General features: G+C 52.1%; 1 protein-coding gene across 1 annotated transcript; it reads right to left on the minus strand.

Moving 5' to 3' along the window:
- Nucleotides 1–9,755: 9,755 nt before the first annotated feature.
- FEM1A (fem-1 homolog A) lies at nucleotides 9,756–13,972 on the minus strand. The gene has a single exon (XM_039516140.1). The coding sequence runs from the start codon at nucleotides 13,944–13,946 to the stop codon at nucleotides 11,727–11,729; it is 2,220 nt and encodes a 739-aa protein (XP_039372074.1). The 5' UTR covers nucleotides 13,947–13,972; the 3' UTR covers nucleotides 9,756–11,726.
- Nucleotides 13,973–17,280: the final 3,308 nt, after the last annotated feature.

Below are 17,280 nucleotides of genomic sequence, written 5' to 3' on the forward strand. Positions count from 1 at the left end.
ACGTGCCGATAGCGAGGGGGAGACAATGTGGCCCAATGGATAGGGCCAGGGGCTGGGACTCCTGGGTTCTATTCCTGGCCCTGCCACTGATTTGCTGCATCACCTTGGGTGAGTTACTTTAGGCCAAAGTTTTTCAAAAATGGTTAGCCTGAGATGCCTGGAGCCTGACTCCTGGAGCTCCCATTGCCTTCAGTGGGAGGGGTGGGTACTCGGGGCCCCAGGGTGTCACCTAAAAAAAAAAAAAAAAATCAGTGGCCACTCCTTTAGGCCTTCCCCTATACACACTGTGCCTCAGTTTCCCCCTCTGAGAAATGGGGATAGTGGTGCTTATATGCTACAGGGCAAGGGCTAAGTATTATCAATCCCCAAACAAGCACAGAGTGATGCACCCCTTTGTCACCCCCTCCAACGGAGCAGCATGGTGATCCCTGCACTTCAATACCCTGCAGCGCCTTACCTGCTGCCAAGAGCTTGTCCAGCACCCTCTGGTGAGACGCAAGGATAAAATGCTGAAGTGCCACTCACTCTGTGGCCATATGATCCCTGAGGCAAGGAGGGGAGTGGGTTATCAGAAGCGCCTGAATCTGGGAAGAGGTCCTCCCCCTGTGATAACACAGACAGCAGGTCCCCGTGTTTGTGTGCACGCCTGCGGATGTGCGTGCAGAAGTGGGTGTCGATGTGCAACTTCAGGTGGAAACAAATCAAATCCCTGACTAGTCTGCATCAAGCCCACAACACAGGGCTGCGGAGCCCTTGGCGGGAAGGTGACAGAACAAGTCCAGTTGTGTGACAGCGCTGGGCCCTGCACGAAGTCAAAGGGCAAGTGTCTTTCCTCCTCCTTGCAAGTGTGAACGTCCAGGCATTGCCTATGCAGGATCAAAAGCAGCACAACGTGCCAGTGCTGTTGACGAAACTGATCCTGCACTACCGCTTGCATTTAGAAACTGGTATTAACCTCCCATTGTGCGCTTGACTCCAGCTGTTACACCAGAAGCTTTGTAGGGACCATTAATCTGCAGTCGGCTACTCTGGTGCTTAGGCACATTCAAGGGCCAGACTCTGTCCTCAGTGGGACACACATCTTGCACTGAAGTCAGTGGGAGTGACGCCTGTTTAGACGCGGGCTGATTGGCCCCAAGAAAATAGCGGTCGTGAGGCCTGTATTTCTGGAGGAAGGCGATTTAGCTGAAGTGCCTAAGTCCTGTGGAACAGGCTAGCCGTAGGCAAGCCAGCCAATTGCCCATCCTTGGAGGAACCCGCTAGCAGGCTATGAAAGACCTTTGCAAAAAACTCTAATGAAAATGCACCAGCCCAGGCACAAAACCTCTTCACTCCTGATTCCAAACAGCAACACAACAGTGCTCACCCCATGCAAACACCACTTGGTACAGCTGCAGGCACTCAGGAGCTCCAGTGAGCCTGACCGTTAAAGTCCCCAGAGCTTGTACTGTTCAATATCCAAAGATTTGGGGTGTCCCAACCACCTTTGGACAACCGAGGTTGTACCACAGTTTTAAAGCACTCTATGAAAGCTCAGACCAACCTACAGCACAATGGTCCAGACAAATGTACAGTTGTATTAAGTAACATCTGCTGTACGTGTCCAAGGACTTAATCAAGGTGTGTTAAGCTGCGACTGAGATGCCACAGGGACGAATGCTTTAGAAATGCCTAGGTAAGGGGCCATTCACAGCACCTGTGATGTAATTGCCAGTTAATTAAGATGGAGTTTATCAATTTCCCTATTTGCAGAGGACATGTCTACCCTCCCCTTATGGATATAGCAATAAACACTTCCAACAGGGCAAGCTAGGATTGTCACTGCACCCTTACATTTGGGATTCAACCTTCAAACTACGGTCGATGTAGTTTTTATATGTGTTATTTCCCTTTATCCTCCCTGCAGCATTAGGAGAAACAAACCTGCAGGGCCATCCCTCTGCAATCCAACATCATGAATCATCCCCCCCCCCCCCCCAAAAAAAAGTTATGAGATTGGCTTAAAAATCATGGAACTTTAATAAGTGTTGGGTTCTTTTTATCTCCCTGCTGGAATTGAGTCTTTGGGGGAGGTTTAACTGCAACCATAAGGACCAGAAACATAATTGTTTTAAAGGAAAGCTGAGATTCTTATATAATCACTTGACTCCAGGTGCTGGGACTTTAAGACCAAATAATGCAAAGACCCGTGATAGGCCCAAAAGCTGGCAATGCGCACGATGGTGGAAGCCATAAGGGAAATCTCCCACGTATGGCTCTAGTCTGAAAAGCAATTTTACGAAAATGGCTGATGGGGGGAGGGAGGGAATTGTCTATTTATTACATCTCTTATACGCGTGTTTAAAGGCCCTACAGTGCGAGCAGGGCCCACTAGCTGCTGTGCAAACACAGATGCTCCCTGTCTATTGTGGTCCACCGACTGCTAGAGCAAATTTTGCCCTAAGAAAGAATAGGATGGTGGTCATGGTGCAGTGTGTATGCGGGGTAGGGGGGAGGCTGTTCTATCTACCAGTACTGCAAACTCAGCGGGCTCAGCGAGAGACAGAGCAAATTGCCCCTGGCGTTGAGAAAACCCAAGTGGCGGACTATTACACAGCTGATACAAAAAGGCTGTCTCGTCTCACTGAAGCTACATGTAAAGCCCTAAGGGGAAAGATGGAGCTGGAGAACCCAGTTGCAGAGCTAGCTTCTTTCTTCCTCCTTGAGTTACAAAAAGGAGAGACCCAGACACTTTCTTGGGGGAACAGGTCTTACCTGGCCAGAGCTTCCTCTACACCCAAGTGAAGCCATCGCAATGTCCTTCCCAGTGGACCACTCCATTGTAAAGTAGCTAGCGTGAGCGCTGCTCTTTATACCCTCTCCCAGCACTACCTGGGACTCAGACTGCACCACTACAACTTCCTGGGAGGGGGTGGAAAACTGCCCCGTGTTAGATAATGGTTTGTTCTAATTCATCCTGTTGGGGGGCCCTCCCTGACACATTTCTGGCTGCAGGAAGCTAAAGAGGAAAACTTTTCATCATTCAAATAAAGCAAAAAATCATGAAATAGAAAGAACCTGGAAAGGTGGAAAGGGCTGATTGGTTGAAACTAAAAGGGGATGAAGCCGAGGGCCTGTAAATTTGCACTCATGGAGTTGGAAGATCAAATCCAGGTCAGGACTTAGTGCTGGTGAGAGCTACAGGTTAGAACGGAGCATGAGGCTTACAAACGCTTATAACTGGCCTTTATAAAAGGGTGACTGTTACCTGGGACTTTCAAAATTCAATTAGCTTTTTACTGCTGCTCCAAATCAAAGTCCTCCCCACTGCTGAAATGTACAGCAGGTTCCTGATTTCTTTCTCTAACTTTGCATGTCTGGGATTTGCATCTTCCATAGTACAGCTGTCCTGCAGCAGCGTCAAACTGGTTTCTGTCTAGCTCACGTCTCATCACCATGACGGGGTTCTGCTGGCCGAGGCCTGCTACACTGGGAAGTTGTGTGCGTCTCATTTGAAGAGAGCGGGGTTGAACAGGTGGCCCTGCCACTAGAACTCGGCCAACAATTCTGCAGATGATGCACGCGTCCGAAGAGACTCCAGCTCATTCCGCCAGAGCCTCAGGGCGGAGAGCAGTAAGCCGTGCCTGAAGCCAGCAGCTGTGGTTCTCCCTGCTGCCGAGTGACAGTCTCTCACACTCAGAACACCCTGCTTTGCTAGTGCTCACCCTCCATGCTTTCAAAGCCACCTGCTGGCTGTTGAGAAAACAGGGCCAGTATTGCGTGAGGCCTTTTGGGAAACAATCAGAATGGACATGTCAAGGTCTGACACTGTAAACCCTGGGCCATGATCACATGCAAAGTTCATTAAAAAAAAAAACAGCATCGGGGTGGTGCCCAGGTGGTTTCTGTGGCTCTCGTGTCTCCATCATTACCAGAGCTGCTGCATCATGTGAGTTATGTGCACCGTCATCGAGGCCTTTTTTGTTGCAATAGCAAGAGCCTCTCAAGGCGCTGACGTTCCTCACGGCACCTCTCTGGACGCAAGCAGCGGAGCAACATGAGAAGTGGGTGTAGTGCAGCCTCAGTGCGGGGCACTCAGCTCCATTAGCCTCTCCCAGAAAGAGCTGCCGGGCTGAGTCACAGTCAGAGAAACGTTCGGCATCTAGGGGAAATACTCAGCAGAAAGGAAGTTCCTGGCTGTGATGTAAAATCTTTCAAAACGCCTGATACGTTGCTGTAGCTTCCCTCGATCTTCCACCTCCTCCAAGAGGGACTTTTGGGCCAAGCAGAACTGCCAGTAGCCCACACAGATCCGGACTCCCACCATGCCCCCATCAGTTTTTTTGCTCCCAAGGCTGGATTTTCAGGGGAGCTCCACACCCCGCCCAGCTACAGACAAAGTCAATGAGAACTGGGGGTGGGGTGCTTAGTATCTTTGGAAGCAAGCTATTCAGGGAGGAGGAGTGTTTTTGTGATTAAGACGCTGGGAGGGGACTCGGGAGAACTGGGTTCAGTTCCTGTCTCTGCCACAGGCCACCTCTGGGACCTTGGGCAAGTCACTTTGGCCCAGATCCTCAAATATATTTCAACTCCTACCTCCCACTGATGGGGATTAGGAGGCTAAATATCCTGGAGGCTCTGGGCTTTCATCTCCTGGGTCTCAATTCCACACCTGTAAAACAGAGAGAACACTCCCTTTTGTCCGTCTTTTCTATTTAGATCGCAAACTCTTTGGGGCACGGTCTGTCTCTTACCATATGTTTGCACAGCACCCAGCACCACATGGTCTGGACCTCAGTTGGAGCCTCTCGGTGCTACTGTAATACAAATAATAATGTGGCTGAAGAAGGGCTTTCTCCCAGCCGGGTTTCTCTGCTTTGATCTTGCAGGGCTAAAACGGTGACAACAGCATCATCACCAGGGCAAGAGTTAGCGCAGAATCAAATGAAAGTAACTGCCCAGCAGGATGCAGGGGGTGGGCTGGGAGGGAGCATGAGCTTCCGTAATAGCAAAGGGAACAGAGTCAGGCATGGGTGGGCTAGGACCATTTCTGTACATTGTCCAGGCACTGCCTGGAAAGAGTTTTAAATCAGTGTTGTTATCAAAAAGCAGAGCTAGATCCCAGCCTGCCCCCATGCTTGACCCTGGTAAGTCGGGTTAGTCCATGGCAGGGTTTAGGCTAACCCACTTTGGGAGGGGGGGGGAATACCCTGTGCCCACTGCTCCTGCCAGCTGTTAGCTGTGACTGGGTGGCAGCACGGTTCTCTCCGAGTCAGGTCTAGGCCCATCCCTTGGGATCTCCCAAGTGTTTGTCAGCATCCAGTGACTACTACTAGCCCTGGGGGTTAGAGGATACAGCCCAAGCCAGACCCTCTGTGGATGGATGAAGCGCTTCTCCTGGCCCCTCCGCTTTGGTTCCCCAACCCAGGGCTGCAGAGAGCTGGCTAGCACCCCACCCCACCATGCCCTGTTGTGCTTTGGTACATACTGTAGGCCTCACAAGGCCCTGAGCATCCCTAGGGTCAGGGAGTTAAGGATGCCGTGGGAGGATTTGCATTGGTGGGCCTGTGGGTGTTGGAATCAGACCTTCACCGTCATGGGGATTTACAATATCACAGATATAGATACTTTGAGTAAACTATCCACCACCTCCCTGGTCATTTGTCTCCTGAAACGACCTCCAGCTGCAGCCACTCAGCAAGTCTGGCAGTAGGGGGCTCTCAAATGCCACGTAGCCATCTAGCAATCAGATGGCTCACAACACCGACAAGGGAGCTGGGGGACAACCCACTACCACGGCCCCCTGCCTCTATCCGTCAAGCCACATGGCAGCACCTTGCCCCGTCTGGGTCGGGAAATTGTATGCAGGGCCGGGGCAGGGGGTTGGGATGCAGGAGGGAGTGTGGGGTGTGGGAGGGGGTGTGGAGTGTAGGAAGAGGTTCAGGGCAAGGGATTGGGGCAGAGGGGTATATGAGGGGGCTCAAGGAAGGGGGCTGGGGTGCAGGAGAGGTGCAGAGTGCAAGAGGGAGCTCCAGGGCAGGGGGATGGGGTGCAGGAGGGGTGCGAGGTGCAGGCAGAGAGTTGGGGGGGCAGTGTCTAGAGGTATGGACAATGCACAGATCTTTCTGCCCCCCGACCTGGGGGCCACAGGGACATGGTGCCAGCCACTTCTGCAGAGCGGCACGGGACCCGCGGCGCCAAGGGAGGGTGCAATCCCGAGGGCCGGATCCAGACCCCTGGGGGGCAGGATCCAGCCCATGGGCCGTAGTTTGCCCACCTCTGGCCTAATCACACACTCCAACCCCCTGCACAACCTGCCCCCCCGGGCCAGACCAGGGACTGCACCCCACTGCCCCTTTATAAACAACCCCACAGGCTGTGGCTTCCACTGTCGGAACAGCTCGGCTTCTATTTTTAGCTGCGTAAGGGGGCTCGGTAATAGCAAGTACGACTTGCTTTTTATAGCCTTTGCTCAGGGCTTCCAAAGGGAATGGCAGGACCCAGGGGCCTGGCTCCAGAGTTTCCTTCTCAGCATTTTCCCTCCCCTTACGTAACCTTCCTTTGCCCGGGTATTGCATTACCACTGCCTGCTCTGATACCCAGGGCCACCCTTTCCTAGGGAACAGAGTCTGTAACCCCCCCCTCCCCAGTTTCACATGACACATTTATGGAGAAGTGGAACTGACTGCTCAGGTGACGGGGCTGACAACTGAACACGGGGCACCTGATGCAGCTTGTACTACAGATGGGACCCGTTTGCTGGGCTGAGGCAGATTGGGAAGGGAGGCCTAGAGAGATTTGATTGTGTTTTTCACACTTTAGATGTAGCAGGAATGTCCAGTGTTACCCATTTCTGCCAGAGATCTCCAGGGAGGACCAGAGAACCGGGGGAGGAGCTTTCTCAGCTCTCATGTGAAAGACAGGGGAGGAACAGAAACTTTTACAAGGCGTTTTTTCCTTCAACACTTTCAGCTTTGAAGCCAATGGGTATTATTGCCAAGCAAAACCCACAGCATTTCAACCAGAATGACTCCAAATCCCTTTGCCCCCTCAACCGCTCAGCTTTCACTTGGTACCAGCGAGGTCCCCATTCCCCTCACTCTTCAGCCAGCCAAAGACACGGCCAGGAAAACCAGGGCAGAGAAGGGGTAAACATTTCAGCTAAGGGGCTTTGGAGAATGGGATTTAGGTGCCTAACACCCACAGGTGCTTTTGCCATTTGTTTCCAAGTCCTGAATTTCTGGTGTAAAAACCGAGCATTTGGTTTTTAAACGCACACACACAACCCAGCGGTCAGGAAAGGAAAAAGAGGCCACAGCCCCATTTCTGTCTTTTACAGTTCACCTTTAGCACCAGCGATGGCTTTCGCCTGAAACTCCCACAGGGACATCACACACTCTCCCTTGGGGATGGACGATTTCCTTAACTAGGGAGCACACAGGCTGGTTGTGGGGAGTCCCCCCCCCCCAAGGGACTGAGTTCAGGGAGAAGAATTCTGCTCTGTGTTCCTCTCTCCCAACCACCCGGGAACAGAGAGGACTTTGCTGGGACATTTACAGTCTCCCCCAGGCTTGTCTGAGCTCTAGCAGGGCTCTCCAAAGCCATTTCTCATTTCGGCACCTGAGCCGTCTGTGTCATGTCTCCCTAGTGCGATACAGTATAATTCCAGCGATCCAAATGCCCTTTATCCAAAAATCCGGCTTGACTGAATCCACGATGCATCCCCCCCATTAATTAACAGCACTTCCATTTCTCTGCACGCCAGCTTCTCCAAAAGTTTCGGCTGTTCCCCAGGCCAGTCGCGTATCCAGTAGTTGGAACCCCCAACGTGGGTTGCACCCCATGACGGCCCGAGGAAGCACATAACACTGACACACCCCCAAGGGTTGCCACACAGGTCCTGTCTTCACCAGAGATACTTCTGAGCATTTGTGACCCTCTAAGTGCTCCTGCTCTGCCCGGAGAGCCAGGGAAATGCTGATGCTATCCCTATCTTTAAACTCCAGGCTCTGCACTTTGTAAACACTGATCACATAACGTGTGTGGGGGATGATCCGGGGAGCCTAGACGATCTCCATAGAAGGGAACTAGCAACTGGCCCCAGCAAAGCCTCAGGTGAATCTTTCCCTTCTATGCATTTCTACAGACACCCGCACAGGAGCCATTTATTGGCCCGGGGAGCTGAGTGTGGGAATCAGAGCTGGAATTTGGTAAGCAAAACTAAAGAGAAATCTGTAGAGGGAGAATTTGCAGGATCATTTCAGGAGAGCGACATAAGCCAGGGTTTGTGACTGCCCTAGTGAAAAATCTCTACCCTCCGCCCCAGCTAATCATCCAGTTACTAAAACAGTCCCTAAACATTTCACTGCACCTGCCAAGTGCCTGTTCTACCCTGCACAGCAGAGTCAGCCCAACCCACACCTACAGTAAATAATGGCCCTTACATGGTAATTAGACTTCAATTCATGCAGTGATTTCACTTACCCAGTAATTACCATCAACATGCAATTGCAAAGTGCAAAACAAATTTGGCCTTTCTGCCATGTCAAGCTTCCCCTTTCATGAGGCTCCAATCAATGGCCAGATTCCACAGTTACCTGATCACATGGCCACAGCTTCAGATTTCTTACTGCCCTTTAAGGGCTCTCTATTACTAGCCTCATGACTGCCCTGGGTACAAGAGGGGAGCTAATCAAAGGGTGTCCTGCAGGGGCCCAGGGCAGCTAGAATGTCACAGTATGAATCGGTCCCTTTTAAAAACAAAAACAAAACCTCACGCCACAGCCAAGATTTCCAAGTGGCTAGTAATTTGGATATCCAACCTGAGACACCTTAAAGTGGCCTGACTTCCAGAATGCACCGAGCATCTGCCCTATGAAAGTCAAGGCACCTTTAAGGTAACTTAAGTTGGCCATTCAGAAACTGAAGCACCCAAGATCTGTAGGCACAATCTTCCCAGAGCCTGTATTTTTAAAATCAGTACCCACAGCTCCACTGACACTGAGGGAGTTACACTGATTTACACCAGCTGAGGGTCTGGCCCAAAAGCTGTGACCAAACAAACTCAGGGTTCAAGGACAGTCAGCTAGTTTAGGCCTGAAGTTTAAAGTCTTATTGAAATAGACTTAAGAAGTTTTAGAAATCTCCTGTCAGTGAATGTTTTCGTTCATTTTAAATGCTGAGTAAAATAATGCATTTGCGTTTAAACCTTCCCCTGCAATTTTTGCAACCCAATCACAAAAGCATGGTGCTAATGCAAGAGAGCCAGAAAGCGAGCCTAACTAGAAACAGAAGGGAAACTATTTTCAGTGACAAAACGGAGAAACATAGGTAGAAGTGTAAACAGACAATGTAGGCATCTGTTTTTTGCTAAATTAAGATCCCTAAATCCAGCAACACAAGATGCTAGCATGTCTCACTGAGCTCTTGTGGAGATCCACTCACTTCATGGAGGATAGATCCATCAATGGCTATTAGCCAGGATGGGCAGGGATGGTGTCCCGAGCCTCTGTTTGCCAGAAGCTAGGAACAGGCAATGGGATGGATCACTGATTACCAGTTCTGTTCATTCCTTCTGGGGCACCTGGCATTGCCCCCTGTCGGAAGACAGGATACTGGGCTAGCTGGACCTTTGGTCTGACCCGGTGTGGCCATTCTTTACGAGCGATTCCTCCCATTTATTGCCCAAATAATTTCACTGTCTTCCCCTACCCCTCAATGAAACCGAGACCCTGAAAACACGGTCCTAGCATGAAGGAATTCCAAGACATTTGCACTCCATCAGCATTTGTTTTGTTTTATTATTTAAAGTTAGGAGCACTCATCGGCTAGCAAAGTTAAGTCATTTGCGCAGTTTAATCCGTATCAGCCACAAGGAGGAAAAAAAATATTGTACCTAAATTAACCCTGCACTTTACACCTTGATAAGAGTTAAACCTTCTTGCCTCATAAATAAAACATTTATTTAATAGTTAACACTGCAAAACTAAATGGCAGCTCTACAATATCCTTAAAGGGCAGAGAACATTGGATCATTGAGGTTTATGGTTTAGCTGGCCTGTAAATACTAGTCGAGCAGCTTCGTTAGATCACAGTGCATGGGCATTTATCAGGGTCCTGCTCTCCTGATCATCCTGACTTTTCCTGAAAGCTGCTTCATCCTTAGCTATGCATTTTGCTCTGAGTGGGCCAAGAAAGGAGCCACTGGCTGCTAAAAGTCATTCCTGCTGAGACAAAATAAAATGCAGGGACTGCATCATGTTTGGCAGCACCAACTGCTCAACACAAAGCAAGGTTCTGCTGAGGTGGACAAATGCCTGCCCTGAGGGAACAGGTAACAAACATCTGTCCAGGTCCTAATTAAACAAAAACCAGCTCACCCCAAGAGTAGCCAGATGAAGACAGATTTTTATTTCAATCTTTAAACTAGCACCATACTTAGTATAGCTGCAGAAAGAACCAAAAGCCAACACCAACAAGCGTCAGTGGCCCTTTCAAGGGAGGTTCTCAGAACAGGATACTTCAAAGCCCAGTGGATCAGTGCCATTCAACCTTTAAAAATAAAATAAAAATCATCCTTCATTAACATTCCTTGCCTGCTCTTTCCTCCAACCATGGGCCACCCCACACTGCAACAAATGCTCACCTGCTTTAAAGAAACCTCCAAGCTCAGCCCACCCTGCAAACATTCTCTGATCCTGGAATGGCTTGAAAGAGGGGATCTCAAGCACCAGCTCAAGTAACATGGTTTTGGCCTGCAGACCATTCTAGACAGGCCAACCCCCACTGACCCCATGCAGAGCTAAGCCTACGTAGGCACAGGGGTTGGCCTGTGCCAAATTGGTAAGATCGAGGCTCTTGCCAGCCACAAAGCCATACAGATTTTATTTTAGTTTTTAAATTAGAAGTCCCCTCCTTCATATAAGCCAGCGTTTGCTGACAAAACCATGTGACTAAGGTTGTCCTTGAGATGTAAGTACAGGATTGGAGAAATCTTGCAGAGCGGCCAGGGCCTGGCTCTGGCAGGAAAAAAAGAAAATCCAGCTTTGCAAACAGCCATCAAAAAAATCTCACAATTTTGCACCACTTGTTACATGGCTACTGGGGCCAGGGGTGGGGGGAAATCACCACACCCCGCTGGGAAGTTGTGCAAATGGCAACTAGCCCTGCTGGGCACTAGCCACCCAGCTTTTAGGCTCATGTGCCAAATGTGGGAAGGAAAGAGGGACTAGATTAAACTGAAGATGTGGATGTTTTATTCCTTTGCTTGCATTACTATTGGGTCAGTCCCTTGGGGTAGGGTGCACAGGAGAGGTGCACGTATGTGAATTTGTAGCAACCCTAAAGCATAACGACCGAATTAATCCAGCACTTATGGGAAGAGGAAAGGTGGGAGGATGCAGGGGAATCTCCTACAAAATCTCCAATTGCCTTCTCCCTTGAGGATGAGACGGTTGGCGAAGGGGAAAGGCGGCAGCTGCAGCTTCCTCTTGGTTCGGTTCAGTGAAGGCTTCTGGCACCTGGGGATGAAGAGGAAGCAAGCCAGCCACAGCGACAAGCTCTTGAGTTTCCTTCCCCTGTAGGGATAAGCTCCATGATGGGAAAGGACAATGGCTGCAGCCTGCCTCAGTGCAACGAAGGCTTCCAGCACCCAGGGAAAGGATCTGCCTCCAGACCTCGGATTTCCCTTCCTCTTAGGGATGATGAGCCAGTTCGTGGGAAAGGCTGGTGACTTCAGTCCTCCCACCCTAATGAAGTTCAATGAAGGCCTCCAGCTCCTCAGGGATGAAGCCCTTATAAGGGATCTTGTGCTTGTCCAGGGCACGGGCAGCAAGGCACTGGAGGGTGATGTAGTTAAAGGGCTGCATCATACTCTTGGTAAGCAGCTTCTCATCCAGCAGCTCGTAAGCTGTCTGCTTGAAGGCATTGGTGGCGTCCATGTGGGCCCCGGCCTCCATCAGGGCACTCATGATCAGTGGGCAGTTGTTCTGGGCAGCGATGTGCAGCGGGGTGTTGTTGTCATAGTCACGGCTGTCTGGGTCAGCCCCACACTCCAGCAGCAGGTTCACAACATGGAGCGACGGGAACTTGCCCACTGGGTAGCGCCCCACTGTGGTGGTGTCCTTGTCCACAGCCATGTGCAAGGGTGTGAACCCGTTCTTGGCCCTGGGACTGCACTTGAGCAGGCAGTAGATGGTCTGGCGCTTCTGGTGCTCCTGCTCAGGGGTGCATTCCACCTTCTCCAGCAGGAAGACCAGATGGAGGATTATGGCTAGTGCCTTGGTGAACTGCGCAGAGTCGGCCACTGGGTCCTTGTGAAGCAGAAGCGCCCGCTCTACCTCCCGGACCCCTTTGCTCAGCACACCCATGAGGTCGGAGAAGCCCAGTTGGGTAGCTAACGTGCCCTTGGAGCGGTCCTGAAGCACATAGGAGAAGAGCTCAGCAAAAGAAAGGAAGCTGCTGGCAGTCATGGGGCTGAGGGGCTCCAGGTTGCCTTGCTGCATGTCCAGGGCATACTTCCACAGGTTAATACAGCGTTCAAAGTTGCCTGAGTCGGCATAGACCGCCCCCCGGTAACGGATGTAATAGGAGGTGTCCGGATGAGAGGGGCCCAGGATGCGCTCTCGGATCAGAAGCGCCTGCATGCGCATCTCATCCGGGTCAGTGATCAGGGCTTCTAGTTCCTCCAGGGTGCTCACCTCCCGGGAGTAGTCATAAGCCAGCACCAGCTGCCGGGGCTCAGGCTTGGTCAGGTACTGCCCCCCCTGGTGCCGAAGCTCCATGGCCCTTCGCCAGTACTTGAGAGCCCCCAGCAGGTCACGCTTCTTATCCACGAAGGTGGCTCCCAGCAGCTCCAGGGCTTCTACAGCTGCCCCTCGACTGCAGCGCTCATACGGGCCCTGCTGTTCATCCTGGCTAGTGGCACCGCATCCCTTCTGGCCCTCACGCTGCACTTCCTCGGGGCAGCACGGATGCGTTTCCTGGTCAGTAGCGCAACCCCTCTGTTGCCACCCCCTTGCAGCGCAGTCCCCAGCCTCGTTCCCCGACGCCTCGTCCCCCTCCTCGTTTTGCAGCCCTCCTTGGATGAGGTACTCCACGATGTTGGTGTGCCCGGTGACGCTGGCGGCCAGCAGCGGGGTCATGCCGTAACCGTCCCTCTCCATGCGGGCTTTGGAGCGGAGCAGCAGCTGCAGGATCTCCAGGCTCCCGGACTCGGCGCAGTCGTGCAGGGCGGTGTTGCCCTTCACGCTGCGGCGGTTGACGTCCGCCCCCTTCTCCAGCAGGTAGCAGGCGATCTCTCGGTGCCCCTTGTAGCAGGAGATCATCAGGCAGGTGTGCCCGTGCCGGTTGGCCACCTCCAGGTCGGCCCCCCGCTCGCCCACCAGGTAGCGCACGATCTCCAGGTGCCCGTCGAAGCAGGCGGCCCGCAGCGGGGTGGAGTTGGTCAGCGTGGTCTGGTTCACCGAGGCCCCCCGCTCCAGCAGGCAGCGCACCACCGCCAGGTGCCCGGCAGCCGAGGCGGCCCACAGCGGCGGGGCCCCCTCGATGGTCTCGCCGTCGAAGCTGACCGAGCCGCCCTCCTCCACCCGGGCGCCGCAGTGGTCCAGCAGGAACTCCACCACCTCCCGGTGCCCGTGGCGGGCGGCGATCAGCAGCGGGGTCCCCCCGCCGCCCGGCCCGGCCGTCAGGGCCTCCAGCTCCTCCCGGCTCCGGCTGCCCAGCAGCTTCTGCAGCAGCTTCAGCTTCCCGTCGCGGGCCGCGTTGTAGACGGCCGAGCGCAGGTCCATGGCCACGGCGAGCGGCCCGGGCCCCTGGCCATGGGGCGGCTGCTCCGCCTGCCCCGCCGCGCGGCCCGGGGCGGGGGCGCGAGAGAGGGACGGGGAACCTAACGACGGAGACCCCGGCCTCTGGAGGCGGCAGCGGCAACCTTCAGTGCCTCTCCCCCGCCGCCATCTTAGGGTTTTCATACAAAACAAAATGGCGCCCCCGAGCGTCCGAAGGGGGCGGGGAATTCTGGGACGCGTAGTTTATCCAGCGCCGCTCTTCCGTGGCCTGCCAATAGGAACCCGGCGGGCAGGAGACTGCCTTTCCCAGGAGGCAACGGGAAGGGGTTTCCGCGAGCGGAGCCCGCGGGCGACGCCGGGAGCGTGCGAGGTGGAGTTTGGGAAATGTAGTTCTGCCGTCGGCGCCCTTTCGCAGCCAGCATCGGGGAGCCTGGCCAATCGGAGACTACATTTCCCAGCAGTGCAATGGGGAAGGACGCCTCTCTGGGAGCCTGCCGGGCCTCTAGTGGGCGTAGGGGGTTCTGGGAAACGTAGTTCTCTAACTTCACTGTTCTGTGAGCTGCTATATAGGTCCTAATTCATCTCTCCTCCTCCGGGATGGGTTCCTAGCATTCAGTGCAAATGAACACCTGCCAGAGGGTTTGTGGCCTGGGGATAGGATTGTGGTGCTTGTTTGGGTTGCCAACCCTCCAGGATTGCCCTGCAGTCTCCAGGAATTAAAGATTAATTGTTAATTAAATATTATGTCATGTGATTAAACCTCCAGGAATTCCTCCAACCAAAGTTGGCAACTATACCCAGCATGCAACGGGCATTGGTCAATGGATGTAACTGGACGACCTCCCCCTATTTCTCCATCCAACCATCCACCCCGTTCCATAGGCTGACACACCCCCTGGCTTGAAGTGGTTTCCATCATATAGAGGGTTTATAGTTGGGTTCAATGGCTCACAGTACCCCTGCACCATCCCCTTTCCCCATCCCACCACTTCCCCTTCTCCTCCCACTATCCATCCAGCACCCACTTTATCCATCCCACTATCTCTCCATCCATCTCTCCTTCATGCTTAGATGTCTATATAGCACCTATCACTTTGTGTAGTGACATCAAACAGGACTCTGTGGAAGGAGATGCAGCCACTTCGGGTCAGTCAACTGGTCCCAGCACATATCAGGATAGAGAAGGCAAATGTTTTCCCAAGGACATGCTGGCTTTCCAAGAGCCTTGCAAAAAGTGCTTTGTATCTTAATACAAAGCAGACAGGACCTTGGCTTTTTAAGATTTCAGTTGTGACTTCATAATATGTATAAATTGAATCTGATACCTTTATTTTTAAAAATGTCTTGACCTGGTTAAACTCCAAATACAGTAGTTAGAAGGATCAACATCACAAAAATACAGCTGTGCCGTGCCCTGTGCTTGGCACAGCCCTAACTTGGTATATTTTACAAAGGTAAATGCAGCACCCGTGATATATCTATGAGGATTTTTTGTTTTTAGTAAAGCTTTCAGGAGGGTCCCATGAACTCCTGGCTGGGACAACGTGGTCTAGAGAGAACAATCAGAATGTGTGTAACAGTAGCCACTGGGACCAGTGTGTGCTGACTCCTGCCACCTGACAAGGCGCATAAGCTTATATTGTGTGACTGGAGTCAGGAAATACATAATTCAGCCCTTGGTGAAAGTAGCCACTGCTGCACAGACTTCAGCGTAGCTGCACCTGCTTGCACCAGGGTTGAATTGGGCACTGCAAGCTTCACCTCCAAAGATCCTCTCAGTCTCTAATGAACAGAGAAGCACATGGGGGAGAGCAGAGATCATCCCCAACTTGTATTCGTTGTGCAGAGGCACCATTCCCAGGTGGAAAGTTCTGTTAGAGCGTTACATTAATGTTATAAAATCCGGCTGGCCTTCCTCAACTGAACCATTCATTTCCACGACTTTGTCCTGCCTGCATTGCTGATGAGTGGCAGAATGGATCACAAGTAGGTAGCCAGCTGCCACCCCAGAGGACTGGGTGATGCAGGAGATTGCCCAAAGGGCGTTTCATCTGTAGAAGTTGAAATCCAAGGCATTCAAGTTCAGCCCAGGTGCCCAGTGACCTCAGCTTCCTACTCTTTGATGGCCTCTCTGAAGTGAGTTGCTGGGTCTCAATTCTAATGGAAAAGTGTCCACAGCTCAGAAACCACCATCTTAGTGAAATCAATGGGAGTTAGGTGCTTAAATCCTTTTGAGGATCTGGGTCAAACATACTGTCAAACCAAATGAGAGCAAATCAATGAAATACCTGCAGGACGCTCACTTATGGGTGAGATTCAGCCCTGCTCAGAGGGCCAGCACAGTTAAGGAGGCCTGTTTTGAGGGCTCAGGTGCCTCGTGCTGGGCATCCGCATAGGGGTGGATTTTACTCATTATGTTTTAATTATAGCTGCCCACATTAGCCTGATTTTGTTTTGTCTTGTCTGGAATTACCTGGGATTATCCTGCTAATGGGTGTTGCCTTAACAGAGAATATGATTTTAGTTGCTAAGAAACTGCTTTTGCATAACAAACAGCATGAGCCGGATTTTCACCTCAAGTCAGTGGGAGCAGCAGGTGCTCAGCGGCTCTGAGAATCAGGGCCAAGGGATTTGTGCTTTAACTCCCACGTGAGGCGATGATTGCGTGTGTGAGACAGCAGGATTTGTACGCAGCAGGTGCCAAAGTTCTGAGTGGCTTCGTGCGCAAAAGTACATGGATATTTGTGAGGGAGCATGAGTGGCCGCGTGTCCTTGGCACGGGTTTGCGTGCAAAAGCACAGGTCTGTGCTTGAACGTGGGTGTGCAGGAGGCTACAATGGCTGTGTAGGGGTGTTTGTGTGTGTTCCCGTGTCTCTTGTGCACACAGGAGGGAATGCGTGTGCCCGTGCACCTGTGTTTGTATAGGTATGAGAACAGTGGGTGTGCATTAGCATCTGTGTGTGCACAAGTGAATACGTGCCAGAAGTCAGAGTGTACAGGTGTGGGATGGGATCACTGTAGTCCCGTGTTGGTGAGTCTCCATCTGTGGGCACATCAGTACGTGCACGAGCAGATGTGTCACAGCATGGTCTGTGTGGGCATGCCTGGATGCGTGTGCATACACGTGAGAATATTCTGTGTGAACACGTGTTCTTGTGTGTGAGCATCCACACCGGAGAGCTGGGGTACTTAAAAGACTGGATGAGTTGCAATTTCAAGGCAAAGACATTGGGGGAAACACATTTCCTCTCCTCCCTGCCTCTTCATGTTGCTATAGTGATCAGATGCACTGAGGCTTTAATCTGAAGTGGCCATTAACTAAAACTCCATCGTAAGGCCCTTTCTACGAGAGGCATGTGGCATCTAGGGGAGCACCCTGCAGGCTCCTTTGGGCCCACGACTGGGTACTTACACCAAAGCCTTACTCCAGCTGCTCCACCAAAGGCATTTGACATCTTCCATGCATCATCTTAGGGCAGAAACGCAGCCACTAGAAACATCTGTGCTGTGAATAAAG

This window comes from Mauremys reevesii, linkage group 26 (assembly GCF_016161935.1).
Source record: "Mauremys reevesii isolate NIE-2019 linkage group 26, ASM1616193v1, whole genome shotgun sequence".
NCBI classification, from domain to species: domain Eukaryota; kingdom Metazoa; phylum Chordata; order Testudines; family Geoemydidae; genus Mauremys; species Mauremys reevesii.

Coding starts and splice junctions, on each gene's coding strand:
- FEM1A (XM_039516140.1), bottom strand. CDS start 13,946: ATGAAAACCCTAAGATGGCGGCGGGGGAGAGGCACTGAAGGTTGCCGC.